The 26,470-nt window shown below is 42.4% G+C and overlaps 1 protein-coding gene across 2 annotated transcripts in view; it reads left to right on the top strand.

Annotated features, from left to right (window-relative positions):
- SMARCC1 (SWI/SNF related BAF chromatin remodeling complex subunit C1) overlaps positions 1-26,470 on the top strand; it is a 106,799-nt gene that overhangs the window by 64,423 nt on the left and 15,906 nt on the right. For both annotated transcript variants that reach the window (XM_068933981.1, XM_009684134.2), the window contains exons 22-26: positions 5,099-5,154; positions 7,027-7,141; positions 8,035-8,189; positions 14,672-14,806; positions 18,175-18,433. In XM_068933981.1, coding sequence (XP_068790082.1) covers positions 5,099-5,154; positions 7,027-7,141; positions 8,035-8,189; positions 14,672-14,806; positions 18,175-18,433 — 720 coding nt within the window. The remainder of the gene's footprint in view (positions 1-5,098; positions 5,155-7,026; positions 7,142-8,034; positions 8,190-14,671; positions 14,807-18,174; positions 18,434-26,470) is intronic.

A 26,470-nucleotide genomic window follows, 5' to 3' on the forward strand; every position in this document is an offset into this window, starting at 1 on the left:
TTGTTTTCTTTTTTTCCTTACACCTGTAGCATTTCAGCATGGTGCCCTTGATGTACGCAAGCATAGAATGGCTTAAGCTAAAAGGAACTGCACAGGCGTAGCACTTTCGCTCCAAATAATGACTTAGTAGCTGATGGGAGAAAAGTTTTCAAAAACCGTTGACTTCCACCTGCCTATAGTTGTCATTCTCATTTTAAAATAACATCGATTATTACAGCCAGTACTAGAAAACCTAAGTTAAATGCGGACATTTGCAATAATCTCATTGTCATACATATGTATTTTGTAGCTCCTTTTGTAGTTGAATGTGTCCCTATTTAATATGAAAGAATACTAAGTTTGGGAAAAGTCTGTTCAAATGTGGTATGATGCAAAGGAGAGTCAGCGAGCAGTCTGCCTCCTTACTGTGAGATGTTCGATGTGCTTTTTTCTTTGAGAAGAACTTTTTAAAGGAGGAGAGGTGGCTTTCTGGGGTATACTAGTTGCCTTGGTACTTGCTTTGTGGCAATAATTATTTAACAACAGTTACTGCTGTTTACAAATAGGAAATTCATACTTAATAAAACTTGGCTCAATACTTGTAGAGAAATTAGTATTCTAAAGTTCTATAATAATGCTTGGTATGTAGCATGTCATAAACCTACAGGAACTTATTCTGCACCAGTATCTTCAATTTCTGGTTTGGGAGACTCAGTGAACCATATGTTATTAGCTGCTGCTTTTCTGGAAAAAAATTGTAATCAGGAAAAAAAACCCCACACCTTTTAAACTGAGTTTAGAGTTAGAAAGGGAATTTAATCTTAACTGAGGAATCTTTTTTTTGTGTAGAGCAGGAAAATGGGTGTGGTAAGTAGTACTTTATGGTATTCTTACAAGGCAGCTTACATGCTTATTGGCATTACAGCTTTCCCTCAAATGCCATTCAGAACGTGTAACTAGCAAGGAGTATTGTCACCAGTGCTCCTTGACCAAATTATTAGATCATTAGCTTTTAAAAGGCAGAGGTCTCCCTCTGGCCACTTAAAATTATCTAAAGACTAGAAGTTTTCCAACCTGTTTCACTCTTGACATGGGGTTTTGTATGAATCAGGACTTCAGAATTGTTCTATTTCCTGGTGGTTAAATTTGGGGCTGTTTGTACAAAATTATAGCCCTCCCCTCCCCCTCCCCCCCCCCCCGTTTCACTATATCTCAGTACTAGGAATCTTGAATTTGAGTGTTTTGTCTAAACTGCGTCAGAATGAGAATTTGTGTGTTCCTGTGCAGTATCTTCCTACCCTAGAGCTCATTAGTTTTACACCTGACTAAACCAACTACACTGGGAGTGTTCTGCTCTTTCTCTCCGTTGTGTTAAAGGAGAGGATGGAGCTTTGTTTGTAAAGCTTTCTCTCTTCCCCTTCTAAGCTTGGTTTGGAACTCTGCTTCCAAAGAGCTATCTGAAGAAAATCTAATCTAGATTTTTTTCCCCTATAGCATTTCTAGGTTACCAGATCCTAACTCTTAGATAGAACTTCTGAGAAGATGCGTCCCCAGCCTCCATGAATCGAGTTATGGTGGCAAATACTTCAGATAAGCAGGTTTATCATCTTACAATAAGCTAAGAGGAAAATCTTTATCTTTCAATCATACATTTAAATACCTTTTTCTTATACGTGGAAGGAACTTAGTAATTCTGCAGAGAAGCTTTTACAGCTATTAAAGGAAAAACTGTACGTCTGCTTTGCTTCAGTGTAACACACAGGAGTTACTAGTAAAATGAAGATTACAGAAAAAGAGCACTGTTACACCAGCTAATGTCTTTAGAGGCTGTCTGTCTTAGAGGTGGATCAGGGCTCTTCTGCAGCAGTTTTATATCTGTGTGACAGCATGTGTTGTATATCCCGTGGTCTAAGTAAGCTCCCTCTTTAATTCCCCTGAATATTCAATTGTACTAGAGTTTCTGTATTTGCAGGCCTAAGATATGTGATAGGATTTTAGCCAAGGAATGAGAGATTGTGCTGACACTTCCCTCTTATCTGGCCTTACGGAGTGGCTGGGTGCTGCAAATAGATCAGTATTTCTTGGCCTTCTAAGCAATCCATATGCAGAACGTCAGGAAGAAACATTACATTATTAAGACACCGTCGTGGTATTCTCCATCAGTACACTTGTCATCCTCCTATGCCAGAGGTCTGTCTTTGCCACTATCATTAGCTGGAACGTTTGTTTAAGTGTTCTTTGAAGGTAGAACTTAATGAACCAGCAGTTAGCAGCAAGAGACCTGTCCTAAGGATAAGAATATGTAGCTGAAAATGAAACTAATTACTGTTAAAACACTTGCTTTTCCTACTAGATGCACGCATCTAGCACATGGTAGCAATATTTCTGATAGAGCTCTGACAGAAGATATTTTTTTCCTACCTCACTTCAGCCTCGCTTGTATACTGTTTAGGCTATTATCTAATCTTCCTTTGTAGATGCCAACGTTGGATGAGATAATAACTGATCAGCAGATACTCAAACAGCAAGCTGTAACTCGGGGGATCTGGCTCTAGGTTTAGGCAGGACTCTTAAGGTATCTCTGTGATAGCTATTTGAAGCTGAATAGTCAGTGAATAAATAAGAGGTTGTTAGCTTGAAGAGCTCAGCTGAGTCAGCTGAAAAATAAATGAGAAATAGCAGGAAGCATGTGGTTGGGTATTGAAGCAAAAGCTTTTTTTTCTTTATTCTTTTTCTGTTTTTTTTTTTTTTTTTCCCCCCCCATGTCTGGTGGTAGTGTTCTCTGGTACTCTGCGGTCAAGATCAGATTTTTCTGGGTGTCTGGCAAACTAGTTTTGGGTGGTAACAAGCTTCAGTGTGAAGGCATAAAAAGCAGTAGATGCTGTCCAGACCCCTATGTCCTCTTCATCCATGCCAGTGAAAGAATTTGCCAAGCGTCCGAGTAGTTCGTATAATATGTTTTCAGTTTCTTATGAAAGTATACCAAGTGACGTGTGCTCTTCTGGTTTGGCCCCTGTGAATAGAGGCGGCCTTTTTTTGGTGGAACGCTAGGTGGAGGTTTTTTTGATGACTAACTCGGAGGCAGAGGCTGCAGTGGTGCAGGTGAGTTGCCTCTGCTCTCTGGAAGGGTCTCGCTCTGAGCACGTGCTTGGCACGCTTCTCCTCTTCCGTAAGGAAGTACTGCGCCATTCCAGAGTGCACGTGGGAGCCTTTGCTCCGAGCCGGTCTTGGCGGAGGTGGTCTCGTGTGTGTATCCTTTTTTGAAGATGCAGGTCACCGTGTAAGGCTGAAGCTTCACCTCCTGGAGCAGTCAAGGAAACTTTTACTGCTCAGAAAATGCAGTTGTTACAGCTTTATGGAGAGCCCTGCACGTCTTGCAGCATGTGTCAGCAATACCTGAGGCCTCTGGTGGAGATGTAGGCATTGACCCAATACTGTTATCTTTAGTATCAGCACTGAGGTGCAACTCCCGCTCTGCTTTTTTAAGGCATGTTAGAAAGCATACTTTTTAAAGCTGGGAGTGAGCAGACTGTCCTGTGGCGATGCTGTCAGGAGATGTGTTCGTTCAGCCGCAGTTCTGTTTCTTACTTGTTTGGATAACTATTTTGGATGGAAAAGAAACACTTTCAACTGGTAACTTGTTTTCTTGGTTTATATCTAGCCAATGTTGACCTCAAATGTGATTGGTGCCTTGTTTAGCACGTAATTAGAAAGCTGCAGTGTTGGGCTCTTAAGGAGGAGCTGCAATACAGCTTTTCGGTGGAAAAAGCTCCACGCATTTGAATTTCACTTGGAAAATTTCCTTGATCCACTCTCCAGTGCAAACCCACAAATATTGGTATCGCTGCAGCTGAGGAAGAAGGTCCAAGTCTGAGTGAGAATATTGTCCAAGAACATATATGAGAACTACATCTTCAGACTAATTTCTTTAAGCTTCATTGCTCGGTTGAGATTCACTGGGGTCTGTGGCTCTGCATGTCAAGTAGAACGTGCTATGGTGACTGTTGAGTCCGTGTGACACGCATGACATCAAGTACTAACCTAGATGACAGCCGGTAGCAAGGCACTTTGTCCAGCATGCTCTGTGACGCTCTCCTTTTGGTAACTGAAGCGACGCAGGAATTTGAAAACAACTGCCTTTTAAAAACCTTACCCTCTTTCTATGTGTTTCTGAGAGTTTGAATACAATTCGGAGTGCTCTGGGAAGAAATGTGTTTTGAGGAACAGCAGCACAAAGAGTCGTATGGTACTCAAGAGCCAGTTAGCCATGAAGTTTATGCGGAACAACATGTACTAAGGGTGTGAAATGAGGCACTTGGTGCAGGACTTTGTATCAAAACCAGTGAGGACAACTGCTAACTACCTTGAAATCCAGTGGTTTTGGGGACAGGAAGTAACAAGAGGTCCTGAGTATTTAAAAACAGTGTTAGTGCTTTAACGGATTTGCCAGAACTTAATGTTACTTTGAGTAATTGTTTTGAAGTCTGCTTTGGAGAACTCTAACCCGGAACCCTGGTGCTTGCACAACCCACAAAATGGAATTTAAATCCTCAGTTGACCTGCAACACGACAGCACTTCTGGGTAGACCTTTCAGCAAAAAGCAGCTCAGGGGATCTTGTGCTAAGGAGGAATTACAAGTCTGGCAGCGCTGTAATTGAGGTTGATCATGTAACTGACAACCATCTACAGAAACAAGTTGGCTGTATTGGGGGAAAAACATTTTATAATGCTGTGACTTATTAATGGGAATCACTGTATGACTTGAATACTACACAACTGGGCACTAAACTGTTATTTATGCAGCTAAAATGGATAGATTTGGGGGTTTCCCTCTGTATAGGCAAACTGAGTGTTTCTGCAGAGGATAGATACTTGAATGTTTTGTCTTGCTTATCAGGCTGAAAAGAGAAACCTGTTAGATTTAAATCTACATTTAAACTTGATTTTTTAAATTAAGTAGTGTAATAGGCTTTTGATCTTCCAGGAGTTTAGTGGTGTGTGGCTTTGTTTAGACTACTCTCAGTTGAAGAACAGGAAATTTTGGTTAACCCTAAAATAAATATTGAGTGTAATGCAGGGATATTATGGCAGTTCTAACGACTTTATTTGTATTCTCAGATGGAGTTGAAGAAGAAAAAATGGAAACAGAGACAGATGGGCAACAGTCTGAAAAGGTAAGCTTTTTTTGGTACACTGGTTCTGAAGAGATAGTTGTGACGCTTAGAAGCCTGGATTATTATATCTGAAAATGTCTGATTAGAAAGGTGGATAGCACTGTGCTGATTAGGGTATATATCCATAGAGAACAGTGTTCCCGAAGAGTTTCGGTCTTCATAGTACTTCATTTTCTTATGGGTGGTTTAGTCTTATGTCATATAGACATGTTTCTTTTGCTTGGCGAACTGAAATGAGCCGTCATTGTGTTCTGTTTTCCAGTCCGGAGGAAAAAAGGTTGGAATTGGGAGGAAAAGTAAAAAGGGAGATATCGAATTAGGTGTAGAGCCTTAAGCTGCTTGTTGTGGTTCATGGCTTGTGGCGCTCAAAAGCAAACATCGCTTGGGAGCCTTCCCTCCCTGTCTGGTGCCAAATTGTCTTTTCCACAGTTGAGTACCGTTCCCAGGTCTGACAAGATCACCAGAAAGAGATCAGGATTTCCCAGGAAACGTGCGAGTTGTTTGGGTTAGTCTCGATCATCGGTAGCTGTTTTGGGGTGGGCTGCGTGGAGCTGAGCAGGCAACCTGAACGAGGCTGTTATCAGCGAGAGCTGCGCCGTAGCTGTGGCGGTGTGAGTTGTGTGTCCGGCTGTGGGAGTCGCTTGCAGCTTCGCACCCGTTTTGGAGCCTTTCTGAGCTCTTCGCTTGTGGGAGAGCGAGATCCGTCGGGTGAAATGAAGGTGTCTGTAGCTGAGCTAGTCAGTAAGACTCCTCCCTGCTGTCAGTAGGAATAAAGCTGAGGTAGCCCATGAGCTCGAGGGCATGAATCGCCTCATCCTGCATTCACATGTTTTAAAAAAGGTTAATTGTGCCCTGAAGTGCCTGGGGTTTTTTAGCTTTACAAGGAGTCTGGGTTGACTCTTGACTACAGGTGTGCGTAGCGTGCACTTTTGACGCTCGGTATGATGCGTCCTGCCAGGAAGGATTAGATTTTTAGAAATGACTTCCTCTTACCATATGGCTCTGCCTACAAGAAGGTGATTGTTTGGGGTGTTTTGTTTGTTTGTTTTAATAACCCCATGTCTACAAACAGGGTACAGGATATCTCTTTTCAGATGGTCTACAGTAATGGCACTGGCTGTGATTGCTTCAAACCTAAACGCCCTTTAAATGTATACGCTCGAATTAGAGCACCACTTGGCTATATAAATGATGGCAGGAACTTAGTGTCTGCAACAACTAGGGATGTTTCTGTGTTGCCTACTTTATCGGATGCCTGAAAGACCAGTAGCCTGGTGACGGCTGTGTTTAGTTTCGATGCTACTTTACTATTTATCGGAAAAACAGCATAAGAACAATCTGAGAAAAGTACAGTTAGTTAGGTATAAATATAGAAGACTTCTTGGTCAAAGCTTAAACAAAGAATACTCTCACGCAATATGCAATTCAGTTGTAACATTTATTACCGCAAGATGCTGTTGTGACCGTGAGTTCTGCAGAGTTTAGAGGAGATACGTGGACAAATGAATACTATGCGTTTTGTCAACGTAGCAAACACTGGAAAGGATATGAAACTTACGCACAAGCTATTGGAATAAAACATCAGTGTAAGGGAGCAGAACCTGTTCTCGTCTGCCATCTTACTACAGGATTTCTTGTACCTGCAGGTGAAGCCATTTGGCCTGGGTTACTGAACCTAATAGACTTCCTGGCATAGCAGTTACTGTGTTTATTCAGGTTTCGGTTATGAGTAACTGCTATTTAAGTCCATTTTGACAACCTTCAAAATTTTATCTCTTTGTGATGGTGAACTACTTTGAAAGCTATAAACCAAATTAGCAGCAAACGTCTTTGATAGCTCTCATTCCTCAAACAATCTTTCATCCCATTCAGGTTGAAAACAAAGGGGAAAGTGAAAATGAAGAAGGTGATAAAATTCAAGAAGGAGAAAATGAGAGAAATCCAGAAAAAGAGCAAGATAGTGAAGTGACTGCAGATGCCAAGCCAGGTAATGGTTTCCAGCTGTTCCTTGAGCTGTGTTAGCTTTAATAGCCTGCCTCTAAAGTGGTTGGAATAGACTATAAACTTAACCGTGGCAGAAATATTTCCTCTTGCACGTCAGGCTGTTTCATGGTTCAGTAGTAAATATTCTGGTTTAATTTCGCTGCAAAGCTCAAGCACTAAATTCTTCCCTGAACTCATTTTAGACTACAGTTAGTCGGTCTTTCGTGTTGTCTGTAGTGACTGAGTGAACAAATTGCCATACCAAAGTGACCATAGGTCATACAAATTCTTTTCTTTCTTCCGTATTACCACACTGTTTGATCATTTCTGATGCAAAGAAAGGAGACCGCTCACTTAGAAGCTAATCTGCTAACTCGGTTTCCCTATGAAGTGGTGCAGAGCCTTTTCTTTGACAGGCCAAGGAGAACTGCTTTTTTCTGCTTAAGACGTTATTCTTGCTTTTTTTTTTTTTTGTTTTTAAATGTTCTACTTGTGCCACATGGATGTGTTGTTTTTGCCTGGAACCTATGTTCAGTATTTTAGCCACAGGTAAAACGAGACATGTCTGCTTTTACATATAAAAGCGAAAGATGTAATAGAGTTGATTTGAAATGCAGCTAAAATTCTTCTGACGAGAGTAAGCTGATGGTAGAAGAAGAATGGAGAGGATGGAAACTAAAAGCATTTGAAGTTACCTTATTTTTTGTATCAGGTCCTCTTGAGGACTGCTGTATCAGCATTTGGACTGTAGCACTGCCACAATGTAGGAATGTTACAGTGCGTGCATGAATAGCTTTGTTTGACTAATAGCATGTGCAGTGGAATCGCACCGCAAGATGCGGTATCGTTAACAAAGAGAGAATATATGTAACAGATTTGGGGGGAAATTCCTTTCAGAAGAGAAGGAGGCAGAAGAGAACAAGGAGAATGTTGATGCAAGCAAAGATAAAGAAAACGAGGCTGGAAAGAAGAAAGTGGAGCACGAAATTTCAGAAGGAAACGTAGCTACAGCTGCCGCTGCTGCTCTTGCCTCAGCTGCCACCAAAGCAAAGGTTTGTTTTAGACAAATATCCATGGGCTTGATTTCCAGTTCACATTTGAACTCTTTAAAATGATCCTTTGTTCCAGTCCTGTGGGATTTCATGTTCTAATCTGTAATACTTTGAAAGAGCACAAGTGCCATCTTCCATTTCTTCTGCTTGAACTCCTAAATGAAATTATGTATGATTTATTTTAGGTTACTTCTTGTAAGCTTATGGAATCTGACTGTCCTTAAGAAATGGCCCCAAACCATGTTTGTCATTTTTTGGAAAGGCTTCTCTGCTGCGTAGGTCTGGTTGTAATGCTGAAGGCTTAGGTGGCAGAAGCCCTCTGTTCCCTTTCTGGCTGTGCCACAGAACAGCCTGTGGGGCTTCAGCAAATCACAGGAAACCCTCTATACTGGAGACGCCTTCTGTCTGTAAAACAATATGATACTTAATTCCAGTGTTATGATTAGAGGGGCTGTACGTCTGTCAATGTGAGACAAGAGTGTGTTTTTAAATTTGTACTTGATGTCTATGGTCTCTTAAAGAGCTATAGTTCGAATCAGTGTTCTGTCCAACACCTTTACTTACGTTAGTACTAATTGCATGTTCTGCTTCATCCACTTTGTTTTTGCTGGAACCAGTCCAACTTTGCTTCCTTCTGTTACCTTTTTTCCAAGATCTGTTTCCTCTTTATATATTTGTTGGATTCAAGTTCTAGTTTGGGTTTTATACCACCCTTGGATTCAATGTCATCTACTTTTTAGCTAGCAAAAGCAAAGCATGGATCTGATTTGTTAGGATCCTGGTAGTTTTCCAGGCCACGATGGTGGACGTGATGAAACGTTGCGTGTGTTGTACTGACTTTTCCAGTCTAATCTCTTTCAACTCTTAAATCTTTAACTTTTGACTTTTCTCTAGGTGCCTCGTGTATGTTGTCAGGATATTATGATGACAATAGGTGTTGTCATAAGACACAGGATCCCTTCTCTATGAACCGATGAGATTTGAAGCTATTTCTAGTCAATGTTGGATTTCAAGCCAGGTTCTAAAATCAAAAGTTATATGGATTCAACATTGTTTAGTACCACAGCGAGGCACCCTAGCTCTGTTATACTGCTATTGAGGCATTTTAACCTGGAGTTTCACTTTGCAGACAAACTTTAGTTTTGTTATTTCAGTGAAGTGCTGAGTCCTACCTGGCTTCCTTGTGGATCGCTTTGCCTGTGTGCTTCTGAACCTATGGTGTTCCAAGCACCAAGCTCTCTTGCTAACAAAAACTTCCTTTCTGCTAATCAGATTTGCAGGTATTTTCAGACATGCAAAAAAAAGCAAAAGAAACAAAAAGTAAGGAGGCATGAAATTTGATCTGTATTGTATGGGAGGCTTTTTGTTCTAAATAAAGATCCTAGTATCCTAGTCTTCTTCCTTTGGTAATTATGAGGACTAGAGGATGGTAGTTTTCATTGTAGTAATGTTCTAGGAGAATTTTAGCTTTATATTACTGAAGTAATATATTATAATTAGGATGTTTATGTTTCAAAGTTGAATTCAAGTTCAGCAGGGTTTTCTGTTTCAATTTGCACAAAAGACCCAGACAACATTAAGGTTTTCACTGAGCTGTATTATCCTGAGAGAGTAATTCAACGCTTCAGACCAAACTTCAGACCTATAACTCTGGTGACCTGAAGAGTTGTTATAAAATTGCAAGGAAACAGCTTTGTATCGGAGGAATGTTGCAGTTAGCTTAAGGAGAAATGGAGGTTAAAGGCAGGCACTTGAAGTCTTCCTTTTGAGATAGGACAACTTATTGGTGAGGCCACCTGCTTTTTTGAAAAGTGGTGTCTAGTGATTGTGCTCATTTAGGGGAGACACTTGCTAATACCTTCCTATAGGTAGAAGGGAGCAACAATTTTACATGCATTTTCACAGGTTCTATACCAACATTATTAGTGCTTTTTTAAGCCATTTTTGCTTACTTTCTTCTCGGATTGTTAAATCAGTATAAGCTCACTTTTCCTCTCTATGCATTAGTAACAAATGATGGAAAATACAAGCCTTCTCTCCTGCAGATTGCTGTTACCTTTTGTCCAGTCGTGTGCTTGAGCTGCAGATCTTTTGCTGGAGCTGTTGATCCATCATTTACACTGCCCGAAATGACTGTTCTGTTCGTAATTTGACCTCTTGCGTAACACTGGCCATATGACCTCTCTGAATTTCTGTTTTGAGATGGTTGGGATTAAATACATCTTTCCTAGAAGACACTGATGTTGATATCAAAGCTACGGTGATGTGGAATCCCCTGTAATCCTCCATAAATTGTTCCATAAATTGTTGTTGTTGGTTAAGTTTGCTGTTAATCTCTATTTTTAGTCTGAAATTCTTCAACCACTAACCATTGCATGGGTTTCCTTTTTGTACTGAGTTGAAAAGCCTTTGGTTATCAATTGCTTGTTTCACACGTAGAAATGTAGAAACATAAAATGCAGAAATAAAGGGGACTCTGCAGGTCAAATCATATTTCTTTTTTTTTTTTTTTTTTTTTTCCTGCAGGCGGCTACAGCCTATCTTCTGTTTATAGGCTAATCAAATTGTTAGTTTGTTAGCTGCAGAAATAAGCAGTGACTTGTGCTTTCTCCACAAGATAGTATTGTCAGGCTGTAGTTGCTTTGGGCCTCCTCTGGAAAATTTCCTTAATGATTTCCTTTCCAATATGTATTTTGAGACCTATCTTTTAGCTAATTGTGTACCTTGCTAACTTTATGCTAATCGGGTTTCATTATTAAAATTTCACACATTAAGCAAGGCAAAGTAACCTTCAGAAGGCTGTACGTATCACCAAAGGTACTTTTGTCACTCTGACTTTTCGTACAAATGGCATATGTTTTACTAAACGATGTTAACTGACACGAAATTTTTTAGCTCTGTGTCAGCTGTTCCATTACTTTCTTCCAAATGTCACGGAATCACAGAATAATTGAAGCTGCTTAAGCAGGGCCAACTAGAGCAGGCTGCCCAGGACCCCGTCCAGACAGCTCCAGTGCTCTGTCACCCTCACAGGAGGAGAGGAGAGGAAAAAAAAAAAAAAAACACAAACCTTTTTCCTCATGTTCGGATGGAACTTCCTATGTTTCAGTATGTGTCTGTTGCCTCTTGTCCTGTCACTGGGCACCACGGAGAAGAGTCTGGCCACGTCCTCTTGACACCCTCCCTTCAAATATCTATATGCATTGATAAGATGCCCCCCCCCTCAGTCTTCTCTTCCCTAGGCTGAACAGTCCCAACTCTCTCAGCATCTCCTCATGTGACAGATGCTCCAGTCCCTTCAGCATCTTAGTGGCCCTTTGCTGGACTCGCTCCAGGAGCTCCATGTCTCTCTCGTGCTGGGGAGCCCAAAACTGGACCCGGCACTCCAGATGTGGCCTCACCAGGGCTGAGTAGAAGGGCGGGATCACCTCCCTCGACCCAGTGGCAACGCTCTTCCTAGTGCAGCTCAGGATCCCATTGGCCTTCTTGGCTCCAAGGGCACATTGCTGGCTTATGGTCAACATGTTGTCCACCAGGACTCCCAGGTCCTTTCTGCAGAGCTGCTTTCCAGCAGGTCAGCCTGTCCTGGTGCCTGGATTATTCCTCCCCAGGTGCAGGACCCTGCCCTTGCCTTGGTTGAACTTCAGGAGGTTCCTCTCTGCCCAGCTCTGCAGCCTGTCCAGGTCCCTCTGAACTGCAGCACAGCCCTCTGGTGTATCAACCTCTCCTCTCATCTGCAAACATGCTGAGGGTGCACTCTGTCCCTTCCTCCAGGTCATTGATGAATATATTGAACAAGACTGGTCCCAGGACTGACCCCTGGGGGCCACCACTACACACAGGCCTCCAACTAGACTCTGCACTGCTGACCACAACCCTCTGAGCTCGGCCATCCAGCCAGTTCTCAGTCCACCTCACTGTCTGTTCATCTAGCCCATACTTTATCGACTTGCCTGTGAGGGTATGATGGGGGACAGTGTGGAAAAGCCTTGCTGAAGCCCAGGTAGTCCACCCCCACTGCTCTCCCCTCCTCTACCCAGCCAGGTGTCTCCCATCAGAGAAGGCTATCAGGTTGGGTAAGCATGGTTTGCCTTTGGTGAATCCACGCTGACTACTCCCGATCACCTTCTTGTCCTCCACGTGCTTAGAGATGGTCTGCAGGATGAGCTTTCCAGGGCTGGAGGTGAGGCTGACAGGCTTGTATTTTCCTGGCTCCTCCTCCTTGCCCTTGTTGAAGACTGGAGGGACGCTGGCTTTCTTCCAGTCCTCAGGCACCTCTCCTGATCTCCAGGACCTTTCCAAGATGATGGAGAGTGGCCTAGCGATAACATCCGCCAGCTCCCTCAGCAGTCGTGGGTGCATCCCATCAGGGCCCATGGACTTGTGGGTGTCAGGTTTGCCTGAATGATCTCTAACCCGATCCTCCTCCACCAAGGGAAGGTCTTCCTTTCTCCCTGGTCTCGTGGGTCGGGGATTCCTGAGGGCTGGCCTTAGCAGTGAAGGCTGAGGCAAAGAAGGCGTTCAGGACTTCAGCCTTTTTTTGTGTCCTTTGTCACCAGGTCCCCTGCCCCATTACCCTAGTCTTCCTTGTGTTACCAGGGTATTTATAAATAACTCTTCTCACTGTCCTTGACATCCCTCGTCTGATTGAACTCCAGATGGACCTTGGTCTTCCTAGCTTCATTCCTGCATACTCGGACAACATCCCTATCTTCCTTTTGCATACTTTCTTGCTATCTTTGAGTTTTTCCAGGAGCTCCTTGTTCATCCGTGCAAGTCTCCTGCCCCCTTTGCTGGACTTCTTGCTCATTAGGATGGACTGTTCTTGAGCTTGGAGGAGGTGATTCATGAATATCAATCATCTTTCTTGGAACCTCTTCCTGCTAGGACCCTATCCCGTAGGTGTTCACCATTCAGTTTGCTCAGTACTTACTGAGTAGCCTCCTAGAATGATACATTGGTGTGCTGTTAGATAAACTTGGGGGGTGGTTGTGATTCTCTAAAACTATACCTTATTTAAAGTGAAACTTAAATTTTGAGAGCTTCATGATAGTTTCTGAAGTCTTGAATTTTTCTAGACTTCCCGATTTCTTTCTGAAGACTGACTTTAATTGTTGACGTGTTACCAGAGGTGAATGCTGTCAAAGGACAAAACACATCAGTGATGGAAACAGAACACCGTATACTGTTGAGAGAAGTCGTATGGATGATTAGTCTTACTGGGGAGTTCTACGACATTTCTCTTCTCCAGCTTGGTATTTCTCCAAGTTCTGGGCCGAGGTTTGGGGCACAGCTTGTTTAATGAGTCCCTGTTTGCAACTTGAGCTGGAAGAGATCTAGCCTTTTGTTTTTTTCCTGCTCCCTCTGCCTTCACGTTTTTCATCCTTCCCTCCAAGCGCTGGATGTGCCAGTATGGCTTCGATTAGACACTATGGCCAGGAAACTTGCTTGGACAGTTTCTGCAGAAACTCTTAAGCAGTGCACATGAGGGGTGTTATATCTCCTGCATGTATTTTCAGTTTGAGCAGTGAGCTTGTAACAAATACTAGTAGAGGGCATCATAAACATGCTTGTCTTTCACATTGAAAACATGAAAGATTGGAGCATTTTTCCCAGTGAGAAGCAGCGAGCTGTGTGACGTTTTAGGACTGTCTCATTTATATATAACATTTAAACGATTCATCCTCTCCAGGCTTATATCCAGTTATCCACAGGGTAAAGCTAATGCCTCGTGAGGGGTCTTTGCTTACCTTTATCTGCAGTTCATTTTTGCACTCTTTAAATGCATCTTTGCCTTTACTGTCTCCTGAAATAGGAATACTAAGCAACCTGGTTATAAAAGGAAGCTGGAGATTTTTTTTTAGAGTTACTTTTAAAAACTTCCTATACCAGTAGACAGGCGTAGCTATGTAAAGGTTTCTCTGCAGACTCTCCCAGCCTGAAGTGGAGCTGCTGCACTGAGAAAGCTTAACAGATCAGTGGTATGTTTGTGCAGTGGAAGTATGCTTAATTAGATAGCTTCTAACTTAGTTGAGCAAGAAATATTTTAATGGCAAAGGCATATGAGAGTCACCTCAGTGCTTCTGTGGGTCGTTCTCCCGTGTGAGTGTTTTGGTGCGAGCTTTTTGGGTGGCCTCCAGCTGACTCAGTATGACCTGACCTTTGCTCTCTCGTTTGCATTTCTGATTAGAGTACTATCTATGGCACAACGTTTGGAAGGCTTTAAGGCAAAGCTGGATTTCTTATGGGGAGTGAGCGTGCACGATGCCTTTTGTGTTAAAATTTGACTCCTATGTGCTTACTAAAAACTTAATCATCCACGGGCTTCTGGTTCTGAGCATAACATGGATAATGTGAAGCGTTATGTCATCTTTGGAAGCAAAGTAGAATGACTAAAGTCAAGTATCCTTGGTTATTTGTTCCCTTACACACCTTTCACAAAATAGAGTGCTTTAATGCAAAAATCTGTGTTTTACCCTTAGCACCTAGCAGCGGTGGAAGAAAGAAAGATCAAGTCCCTGGTCGCCCTTTTGGTGGAAACGCAGATGAAGAAGCTGGAGATAAAACTTCGTCATTTTGAGGAGCTGGAAACCATTATGGACAGAGAGAAAGAGGCAGTAAGTAGGGGGATACTTCTGAAATTTTGGATTAAACTGCTATATAAACTGCCGTATGCTAACTATACGGAAAATTAGCAACTTCAGCTGTTCCTCACCTTTATGCAGTTAGAAATCAGCTAGAAATCTTAATTGCCTCAGCTAGAAATCTTAATTACTCCATACGTTACAGCCTTTGACCCCTGTCCTTCTCTATCTGGAATTCCTGCTGAAACAGAAGGAGCAAACTGGTTGTATCCTGGCTTTGCTTCCTAATGCTTTTTCCTCTGATCTACGCATGAACACAGAACTGAGCGTTTATGCAGGTGTCATTGAGTGAGCAGTATCCGACTTAAGAATGGTTTTTCCCCTGTAAAGAGAATGAAGTGGTTGGAAACCTTGCTCTGCCTAGAAGAGAGGGAAACCAGGACTGTCTGCCTCTTCCTCCTGACCCAGTTTAGGCTGGAGATTTGGTTTTAAGTACGTAGTTCAATTTTTGCAGAGTTTTCTTGGTAGCTCTTGGAGAAGTGTTCAAAATGAGATGCCGTAACAGAAGGATGCATGCTAAGGAGTAGCAGTTTCTCATTTTGTTATAAAGAAATTGCCTGAGCTGGAGAGGGAAATGACAGCCTTAAGAGAAAGGAGGGACGCAGTAATATCGGGAGTCGAGGAAAAGGTGTTTGCTCTTAGGGAAGAGTATCACGTATACGAAGTATCAAAATAGAACAAAGCCCAAATAGCAAATCTGAAAATGAAGTGAAGTGATATGGAGGGCAGAGAAGAGGATCTGGGCAAGTGAAGGGAGAGGGATATTAGTTGCTGTTGTCTTCAGTGTATTAAGGTAGTAAGCCAGGGATTAAGTTTTGACTGAGGTCTACCCAGCTGAAAGGTAGTGACAGCATGTAGTGCATCCCAAGCAGGGCTTCATTTATAATGTAACACTCTTAGTGACATCTCACTCGAGACTTGTGCATAGCTAGAATCAGGGTATAATATGGAAGAGATGCTGTCTCTGCCTGTCAGCAACTGGCTCACGCACCTCTTGCTGAGCGTTCTTTCACGTATAGCTCAGCTGACTTTCAGAGGAGTGGTTTCTCTGCAGCCACTGTGAAGATTTTTATTGGCCACCAGGCAAATTTTGCATTTGTCTGTGTAATTAGCAGATTTTTGTCAATACGTTGTTACTGTAGGCATGTTGAGAAGATAGTGACTCATGATTCCAGGGTTTTTCCCCATGCCCTACCATGGGGGTTTAATGGAACTTCCGTCCTCACCTTGGCATTAATCACATTGATAGAGTTTGACAACGTGTGGTCTTTTGTTGCAGCAGAATGTCAGCAAGAATTTCTTCACTGCTCAGCATCCTCAACTGTTTCAGTGTGGTGTCTGCAGCTGATGCTGATTGGCAGCTCAGGAAATGGACCTAGCTATTTTGAAAAGGTTCTCTGCAGACTTTATTTGGGGGCTGTGTTCTGCTATAGAAACAGGATTTGTTCCACGTTGAGACATATGACACTTTCCCTTTTAAGAATGTGCATACAGATTCTCTCTCTCCCCCCCCCCTCCCCCAGTGGCTTCTGACAGCTAAAATTCCGTCTTTTACCCTTTTCCCTGTGGATATATAGTGGACTAATTTAACCAAACATTTCCTTAGTGCCATTGCACACTATGCACGTGTCCTTATTCCTGCGCTGACTCTCTTACAGTAAAGGTAAGTTGGTTCTGTGTTGAAAGGAATGTGCTCCAGGCTGGAGGGTGTTAAGTATTAGGCAAAATACATTTGCTTCAATTTGTAATCTGAAGCAGTTTCAGTGCTGCCAGCTCTGTGTGTAACTGGGGATTCTATTGATAGGAGCCTTCCTGACCCAGAATTTGTAATAACGCATGAATGAACGTGCTCTTCAGTGTTTCTGTATAGGGAGAAATTATTTGCTGAAGATGGAATTGTAGTAAAATGATGATTATTGCGTGGGGATACATTAAGTGCTCGTAATAGTCCCTTCTAATTGCGAATCACTTTGCAGCAGTGCAAAAACATGCTGTGGCAAATGTGGATAAAGAGGGTCAAGAGTGTAGTGTTCCTGAATACGTACCTAAAAAATTGACCAATTTTGTGAAAGAAGCAGGAATATAAAATAACGGAGAAAGTATGGTGTAGCAGTACCTCTCATTATTAAGCCGTTGTTTTGGGTCATTTGCAGTAATTCTTGTGTGAACTGCCTGCCACCTACTGAATCTGTTTTCATACATGCGCAATTACACCATTGGTGTCTGTGTCTCTTCATTGTATCGGGTTCTTCCCAGTAACGTATCGGAATTGGTGAAGGACAAAGGAATCACGGCAGCCTGAATAATCACATTGTAGCCCCTACATGCTGAAGAACAGCCCCCCAAAAGCACTATGTATTATTCATGAGCTCTCTCCATATCTGGTTGTGTTGGTGAATGCATGCTCTGTAACAGAATGCTGTTTTCATCCATGTTTTGTCAGCAGTCAGACTTCTAACACAGAGTATGATGGAGCTTTGGGATTTTTGGAGAACTTCCGCAAGGTGGAAGTTTCCTTGGCAACCTGCTTTTCATGGTCTGTGTTTTAAAATACTCATTAAACATTGCAAATTGAAGGAAAAAAAAAAAAGCCACAAAGGTTTGCCTGTCCAGTTGCTTAAGAGTAACAGATGTACAAATGCATTGTGGTTTCTTAGTAAAAGTCAAATGGCATACAGTTCCTTAACCATGGCGAAGTGATCATTCATATAAATGCCTAACGGTAAGAATTTTTTTTGTAGCTCCTTTGCTTTCATTTCGTCATTGCTTTCCAATTATATGGCTTCATAATTAAACAGAAAACTTATTTTTTATTAGCTGGCTTAAATTGCATGAGTTTTTTAAAAGTGCTCTCATTTGTAGCCCAAATCAGTGATGTCTGGATACCACGTGTTCAAGTCTTGCACTTAAAAATGCAGGTACAGAGTAGGATCCTGCCTGCAATCACTGAGCACATGCTGTTGCATGCATATTCTGCTTTGCTCTCTCCCTAGAAAATTTCTTTAGTTGTCCTATTCCCCGTCCCCCATCCCAACGTGCAGGATGGTACGAAAGAAGGAAACGGGCAGCTTTGTCTAGAAGCGCGTTAAGGCTGAATGCTCCGCGTAGCTCTTGTGTCATGAGGTAGTTGTTTTACTACGGCATTCTTTAGGACAACATAAGGTGAGTTTAAGCTGGAAAGCGGACTGTTCCATTTACCGAAGCCTGTTGCAAATCAGACCAAGCTAGGTGTCAGTAGGATAGCCAAGATTCCGTGTGATTTTTTTGCAGAAACATCATTTTAAATGTGTACTTTTTAACTGTTATCTTCATCTTGCCTTTTTCCCCCGTTTCTGACATAGTTAGAGCAGCAGAGACAGCAGTTGCTGACAGAACGCCAGAATTTTCACATGGAGCAGCTGAAATATGCTGAATTAAGGGCTCGTCAGCAAATGGAGCAGCAGCACAGTCAGAACCCACAGCAGTCTCACCAGCATTCCAGTGGGCCTGGCATGAACCCCCTCGGAGCACCAGCACATCCAGGCTTACTGCCTCATCAGCAGCCCCCTCCGTACCCTATGATGCACCACCAAATGCCACCACCTCACCCACCACAGCCAGGTAAGAATTGGAAGGAGAAGATACCCCTGTGTTAGTCATCGTCATTTATAATAGATTAAAAGAAGAGGAAGAGGTGTTGCTAGATAAAATTAGACAAAGTGTGAGGAGCGTTCTGTGTTATGCAGTGTTTTATAATGGTGCTTCTTATGAAATGGGAACGGTTTGGTGCTAGAATGATTAGCCTTGCTTGTACTGCAGCTTCATTTTTATAGCTTTTGCTCCAATACCAGGTGTGTGAACGGAATGTCTTGCAAACAAACCAGATTACATGTGTCTTGTTTCTGTGCTGATGACAGAATCGCAGAAAGGTTGAGGTTGGAAGGGACCTCGGGAGATCATCCAGTCCAACCCCGCTGCTCAAGCAGAGTCCTCTAGAGCAAATTGCCCAGGGTTGTGTCCAGACAGTTTTTGAATATCTCCAGGGAAGGAGACTCCACGATCTCTCTGGGCAACCTGTCCTAGTGCTCGGTCACCCTCGCAGGAAAGAAGTTTTTCCTCATGTTCAGACAGAACTTCCTGTGTTGCAGTTTGTCCTGTTGCCTCTCGTCCTGTCACTGGGCACCACGGAGAAGAGTCCGCTGCTCTCCCCTCCTCTCCCCAGCCAGGTGTCTCCCCTCAGAGAAGGCTATCAGGTTGGTCAAGCATGATTTGCCTTTGGTGAATCCACGCTGACTACTCCCGATCACCTTCTTGTCCTCCATATGCTTAGAGATGGTCTGCAGGATGAGCTGTTCCATCAGCTTTCTGGAGGAGGCTGACAGGCTTGTATTTTCCTGGCTCCTCCTCCTTGCCCTTTTTGAAGTCTGGAGGGACACTGGCTTTCTTCCAGTCCTCAGGCACTTCTCCTAATTGCCATGACCTTTCAGAGATGATGGAGAGTGGCCTAGCAAATGGTTATCCTGGGATATAGGGCATCACAAGTTACATTGTATTACTTTTAGGCATACTGAATGCTGTAACCAAAAAGACAGAAAATGATGGTAAGCCTGCTTTTCAGCATTTTTCTCCTCATAGCCTGGTGTGTTGGCTAGGCAAATCCAACATCCAGGTATGTAGGTAAAATAGCTCTGAAACTTCTGATGTCAAAATCTGTGTTACAAAAGTAGGAAAACTAAAAGGAATCAAGACTTTGCTACCCAAGGCAAAAATAGCAAGACCTGTCTCCTATTCCGCTTCCAGCATGTTGATGTTCATGAAGGAGCCATAAATGCTTTATATGCAAACCTATTGCTGATTTAAAGAAAAAAAAAAAGGCGTAGCTCAGAGGTAAAGTTTTGCTTTACAGAGAACATCGTCTCAAAAAAAGTCTTGTGATCAACCAGAGAATGCCTGTGAACAGGGTGTGAATAGGGAATGTGAAACGGAGAAATCTTTGTTTAACTGAATTGGAAAAAAGTATAGATACAGAAGTTGGGCAGAGGAAGGGACTGCACAAGGATGAAGTTCTAGCGAGAATGGGGATTAGAGGGGAAGAATAAGAAACCTGTGGTGTGCTGGAAGAGACATGTTCCAGGTCCGGAGTAGGAAACGATGCAAGAGCAACGATTAGCGGAGAAGAGCTGCAGAGCAGCAAAGCAAAAATGAATAAAGCAAGGAGGGAAGAATGATAGGATTTAACCACAGGAAGAACAGAGCTATGCTGCGTTTGGAAGTGGCGATAAAAGGCACGTATCCTTGTTTACTACTTCTCCAGCACAGAGGAGGACTCCTCTCAATTAAAATGAACAAAAAGCCCCTAAACTCTGCTTTCCATTTGTATCAATGGTGTAGAACTAGTCTGTCCTGTAGGGTACTGTGCTGTTTGCAGAACAGGTAAGATTATGGTCCCCAACAGATTGAAAGCAAGCAGTGGAGGAAAGTGATTCCCCACTGTTCTGAAAGCCAGTAGATTATTAGCCAGTAGCTAATAAATGAGCAGTAGAGAGATGAGAGGCTTCAGCAGACTTGTATTCATTCCTGCCTTCTTTCAGATGAAAGGTGTTTCTAGCCAAACAAGGAAAATAGATAAGAAAAAAAAGATCATCTGCAGAAAAGTCCATTACTAGGTGGACATAAGCAAGCAGAACAGTGAAGGCTTGTGTGTTCCTTTGTTGTTTTTCTGAATCCTTTTCAGGCTTGGTTGCTTTAATGGTGAATCTATTTAATGGTTGGACACGTGAAGTGTTTTCAGGCTTATGACTGAAATAAGAGGAGGGGAGAACCAAGTTCAGCTGAAGACTAAAGGAGGATCAGTCAATGCAGAATGCTCATAAACTGCTTAATATTTTTTCATGTGTGAGTGAAATGATGGGATTTGGTAGTGGGGCAAACAAGGAAAGGAGGAAATAAGACTCAAGTAACATCAAAGTTGAGCTACTGATAGAGGAAAGGCAGAGGAGTAATGGACTGATAAATCTAGGCAGTTTCTGCACTGTGTTCTTCTTTCTTTGCAAATAAAATAGGTGGTTTCTTCATCAGTGAACTGTCATATTAGTGGTGTAGATAACTTTGAGAGCTGATTTTGGTTCAGCTGCAAGCAGTAAGCTTCTTCCTAGCCCCTAAAAGGAATTGGTTCTGTAGGAGAGTGCAACTTGTGACTGGAGACCAGGGCACATTTACAGCTTTGCATAGGGAAAAAAATGCTCCGTCTTGTTAAAATCTGATTCCCTCTGAGCTCTCCGTGTAAAGCAGGGTTATAGCACAGTAATTGCCCAACATAAGGACTTTCTAAGAGGAACACTTGTGGTATTCAGGATAGTCTAATCTAAAGATAAAAAAGCTACTTCACCCGTAGTGAAACCTTTCAAATACAGCGAATCAGATGTTGGTGAATCCGGAAAAGCGAAGAAACTACAACAAACAATAAGGAAGAAAAACAGAAATAATTATGAATTCTGCAGAGAGAATAAGTGAAAGGAAGGGGAGAAGAAGGGAAAAGAGCACGGTTAAGTATATTAAAAGCAGAAAACTCTTGACAAAATTGTCTGATCCTGCTTGTGTTAAAGGATCTCCCAAAAGGAGTTACCATTAAGAAATTTACAGACTTGTTTGTATTAGTCTTTACTGCTAAAATGCCAAGGAGGCTGTCTTCACGTGACAGTTGTTTTCTAATGTTATGAGAAGTATTTCCTGAAAATCATCAAAAGAGATGTTAGAGCAATATAATCTGGAATTCAGTAAGTCATGCATTCTGGATAAGTATAAGCTGCCACTGGGCTCTAAAGTAGAAAGCAGAGTTCTGACAGTATCATTTTCAAAACAGATTTTTAGTTTATTTGTATTTCCTTAGACTTTTTTTTTTTTTTCCAATTGTCTGAGTGGTCTCTGCGCCTGCAGCAGTAATCATTCACTTAAATTTTCCAGTGCTTGACACAACCAATGTTGTGGTAAAAAACGTAAGTAAAAGGATCGGAATAAGAAGCAGAAGCAGGAAGCTCCTTTAACAATTTTCTTTGGCAGACCTAATTCTAGTATGCCCCCGCCCTGGACTTTTCTGCCTGGTCTCTACCCTTCAGTTGTGCTGGTGCTAAATGAGACTCTCAGAACCATGTTGGTCAGAAGGGACTTCTGAAAGTCTCCAGTCCAGCCTGCTGCTCGGAGCGAGTCCAGCTCAATCAGGTTGCTCAGGGATTTGTCCTGTTGAGACATTAGGTGGCCATGTGAGCGTGTCTCACTGCTAGAGGAAGAACATCCCCTAGGAATAAAAAAACGTTTCTGCCGTTTATTCAAAACGACCACTTCAAGGCAAAACTACCAACCCTACTATTAAGTAACCAAGTTGTTAACAACGTTTGCAGGCTCACCTTAAAACCGTTTTGCTATGAGAAGGGATCGCGGCTGGCAAATGCTGTTCTTTTGCTGTGAAGATGCTTTTGGGAATTAGATTTAAAGGCTTTGCTATACCTGCTAAATGTATTTGAAAGGATCGTTTAATATAGAATAGCACCGCCTGGAATGTAATGGCCATGGTTGTCTGACCAGCTGTTGCAGCAGCAGACACTAATTTTTATCAATAATATTCAGCTGCTTGACCAAGAACAAGTCTAGAAGATGACCTAATTGGTTATTAGCTGAAAATCTTCTGGAAAGTCTCATATAAGCTACTGCTGAAGAAGCTGAAAAGTTTGGGCATCATGATCAAAAATAGGCCGTGGCAACCCAAAACATTCACTAGACTGAATTTTTATTGTGATGAAAGCTCGAGGGAAGGACAGTTTGTAAAAGATCCATGTTGAATGTATAGTCTTTGGAGAAGAGCAGAAGCACATAGTGAACTAGCAGGATTTGCAGATGACCACGAACATGTCAGACAGCTGATCCAACTGCGTGAATCTCCACGGTAATAAAACATGATTCAACCAACAGATGCAGAGTAGTGCCTATCAGAGAGGAAAATAAGAGTTAGTCATCTTGTGATCTAGAAGCTTAAGCTAACTATCTTTTCAAAGGATTAGGGTCAGTGAGTTCCTGGGTTTGTTGCATGCTTGTGGTCGGAAAGTTAATGTTGAAAGTGTAGAAAAAGAACTGGCGTAGGGAATGTGATCAAGCATACTGTGCTTTATAACAGTGCTTTATAAAAAAAATACTGCAGCTTGATTTGTGTGTTGTATACTGTATTAATAATTCAGTTCTGTCCCCTAGCAGTAGAATGAAGAAACATGAACTGGAGAAATGGCAAATTCAAAACGGATTAAAGGGGGAAAATACCATATTGCGTATCATTAGACCAGCTCGTAGTTACAAGCTGCTATTGAGGCTGAAAATGTAACAAGATTAAATGCATTATTGTATGCGCTAGGGGGACTAATAAAGGCTGATTTCTTACGTATTCACATCCTTTGTTCACGTAATACCTTATTACTTCTGTCCCACCATAACCACCCAGGCAGTCTGTATCCCCACTGCTCCCTTCCAGTGTGTGGTACTGTGTTAATTAGGCAGTACATCTCTCTTTCAAATTAGATTAAAATTAGTCAATAGATCAATGTCCACCCCTTCCCCCCTCCCCGGTTAGAGCGTGGCGAACAGATGGACGAGGAGCAGCACTTCCAACTCCGCCTGACGCTGAAGCATCTGGTGCTGCCGCTTGTCACGCAGATGCTGGAGTCGGTGCACCTCGCCTCTTAGTCTGGCGGCATCTTGGGCTGGATGGTTCTGTGAAGGTGAGAATTCAGAGGCCTTTTAAGAGACTTTGAGAATTCAAAGGCAAAAGCCTTGTTCTACCGTGTTCCTGACTGATCTTTCCCAGAAGGTAATATAGTCCGTTTTCCTCGCTCTTAGGTGGCAGTCCGTAAGTTTGTTAGAAATGCCAGGGGAGTCCGCAATTTCAGTAGCAAAAGCTCCTCCGCTTCCAAGGGAGCTGACTGTGGGCGGTAGAGAGTTTTATTTGTAATTAGAGGGTAGGGAGGGGAAATGGACAAGTTCTTTCTCTCAAGAGTGCTCAGAGCTTGAACTCTGAGCCCATCCTAGGTGTGTGTGCATGTCGTAACTTAGGGATTCTTGGGTCCCCAGGGACCGTGGCTCTCAACTTGACCTGACTTTCTGTTTTGGCAGAGTAAGTTGCTCACTGTGTGACTTCCCTTTCCCTCCCAAATCAGGACATCGTAGCAGCTTCGATCTCTGTTGCAAAGAGACAGTGCGCCTGACAGACACGAAGCTACAGTCTCCGGGAATCTTACCAGAACGCTAAAGCAGTCTGCAGTTGCATTTCATGTGCGCATGCTATATGTTTTATATATTTTAAAAAATTCCCTCACTGCCATACCATGGTGGTCAGGCTAAATCTGTGATAAATCCCACTGAACTTGTTTCCTGTTGTGCGTTTCCCCCACACGCCTTAGAGACTTTTGGTAGCTGTCGTTCACCCTTTTGGATCTTTGACTTTTCAGACAAGGCTTAATCTGAGGGCTGTGATACGTTTGTTCCGCGAGGTTCTGTCGTGGCATTGTAGAGTAACTCTGCTGTCTGGGAAACTCTCTAGATCTAGTAATACCCTTCTGTTTTCCAAATTTCTGCAGTTTAGTACAGGTATTTTCAATTCATTAATAGCAGGGTAGTGAGAATGGTTGTCCTCTATAGCAGGCGCTCTGCAGGAAGATATACCGCTTCCCCCAAAAAGTTTATAATCTCTATTTAGCTTTACCAGTAACGCTGTTTCCAGCTGTTATGTTTTTTTTTTTTTTCCTTTGAGTGAAGCAGACATTTGCAGTCAACCAACACTGCTTTGGTATCCTTTGGCGTGCGGGTGCTTTACTGAGCAGGGCAGTGTGAGTGCTTTACTGAGCATTTGCTGTGTTGAAGCTAAGCTGCTCTGTATGTTCCCCTGTTTATTTTCAGAGCCGTCACTAAATATATGGCCAGAATCCAAGCAGATGAGGGCAATTTTTTTTCTAGCGCTCTTTAGGGAACTTGGCACAAGACTGCTGGTAAGCGTCGAGATAAGCTGAGGGCCTGAATGATGTAGTTTGCCTATTTGTTAAATTGGCCACTATTCGGTTGAATAGCTCAGTCTTAATCTCAGGGATCCTGTTTCTTTGCCTGTGGCAGAGGATTTGTCGTCTAAATATAATACTGGTACTTGCTTTTAGAGAGGTGCCTTTCTTCTTATTATTATTCCCTCTGGGGATAAGACGTTAGGATTTCATATTAAGGAATTATCTGAGAATCAGATGACTCTTGCAGCCAGTTACATGCTAAAACTTCTTCATAGTGGGTCATCTCTAGCTGTAGTCTCCTGCAGATGTTTCAGAAGAGACTTTTCCATAGCCAGAAAGGAATTCTGTTTCTTTGACATAAGAGAAATAAATTCAAATATGGGAATAAACCATTATGTCCTATGTGCTTATTTCCATGGAGTATTTCACAGGACATGAGGGGTCACTCTCCTAATTGGTGTGATCTCAGCTTGAACTGTGGGCAGCAGGTGGTGTTACGAGACTAGTAGAATAACTATAAATTTGAGGTATGCCTAGGGGATGCTCCATTTCCATTTCAGGTTTTCAAAATGAAAACAGAAATCCATGAACAGCAAGCGAAATGGCTCAAGAGGAGACTAAGACATTTTGGATAGGTAGACTCTTTCAGACTGAAAGGTAATGTGCTTCAGGGACTGGTTTTGAGACTGACCTTATCTTCATTAGTGACTTTGTCACCAAAAGCAGTTTCGTACTGATAACGACTTCCAACTTTGACTAACCAAATTGTATCAGTAGCAGATCCAAGTAGGAAAGAGGAAAGGTATCTTAAGAATTAGAATGATAGAAATGGGATGAAATACAAGATTTCAAAGTCGAAGAACATGCATTGGAGTGGAAGAGTCCCCTCAGCTGTAGTTTGAAGGGACTCGTCAGTTAAAAAAAAAAAAAAAAAAGGAGTAGAAGTTGTGTTACGTGAGCCCAGGATGACCCAATCATCTCTGTGATGTGACTGAAAGACCGGTGCAATTCTAGAATGAATTAGGTGAGTGAATTGAAGATAGGGCGTTAAGGGTGTTAATGTCGTTGTACAAGGTACAGATGAGATGCCTGGAGCTGTGGTGCACAGGTTTGCTTACAGTATTCGAAACAAGCGTGCAGGGCTGTGGGATGATTTTTGAGTGGAGCTTGCATTGTCTAGCCAACTGTTTTCTGTGGACAAATCCCAACAAAAATCTCCAGAGAGTGAGGTGTCGGAGGTAAGATAGGGTAGCGCAGAGCAACGGTGAAGACAAACTGAGCTATCAGAGAATGTGTTTCTAGAGAAATCTTGAATCTGGGCAGTGCAAATAGGGTTTGTAAGTGATAGAATTTGGGGTTTGATAGTTATTTCACAAATCCGTTATTTGCTGTAGGAAGAGACTGTACTTACTCACCTCCGCTGGTACATTTCTAAGCAACCTGCCTAAACTCCACAGCCAGTCATTAGTTCCAAGATTAGAAAATGTGTGGTTATAGCAGTCATTTCTGTGCTCTGTGATATGGGTTACTGGATTGGATCAGTTACTATTTTTATGGCAGAAGAGCTGTTATACAGTTGCGATAAACTGGTTTCTTTGCATAAAACAGCAGCAGCTGCCTTGGC

The sequence above is a fragment of the Struthio camelus genome, chromosome 2 (genome assembly GCF_040807025.1).
Source record: "Struthio camelus isolate bStrCam1 chromosome 2, bStrCam1.hap1, whole genome shotgun sequence".
Lineage (NCBI taxonomy): Eukaryota > Metazoa > Chordata > Aves > Struthioniformes > Struthionidae > Struthio > Struthio camelus.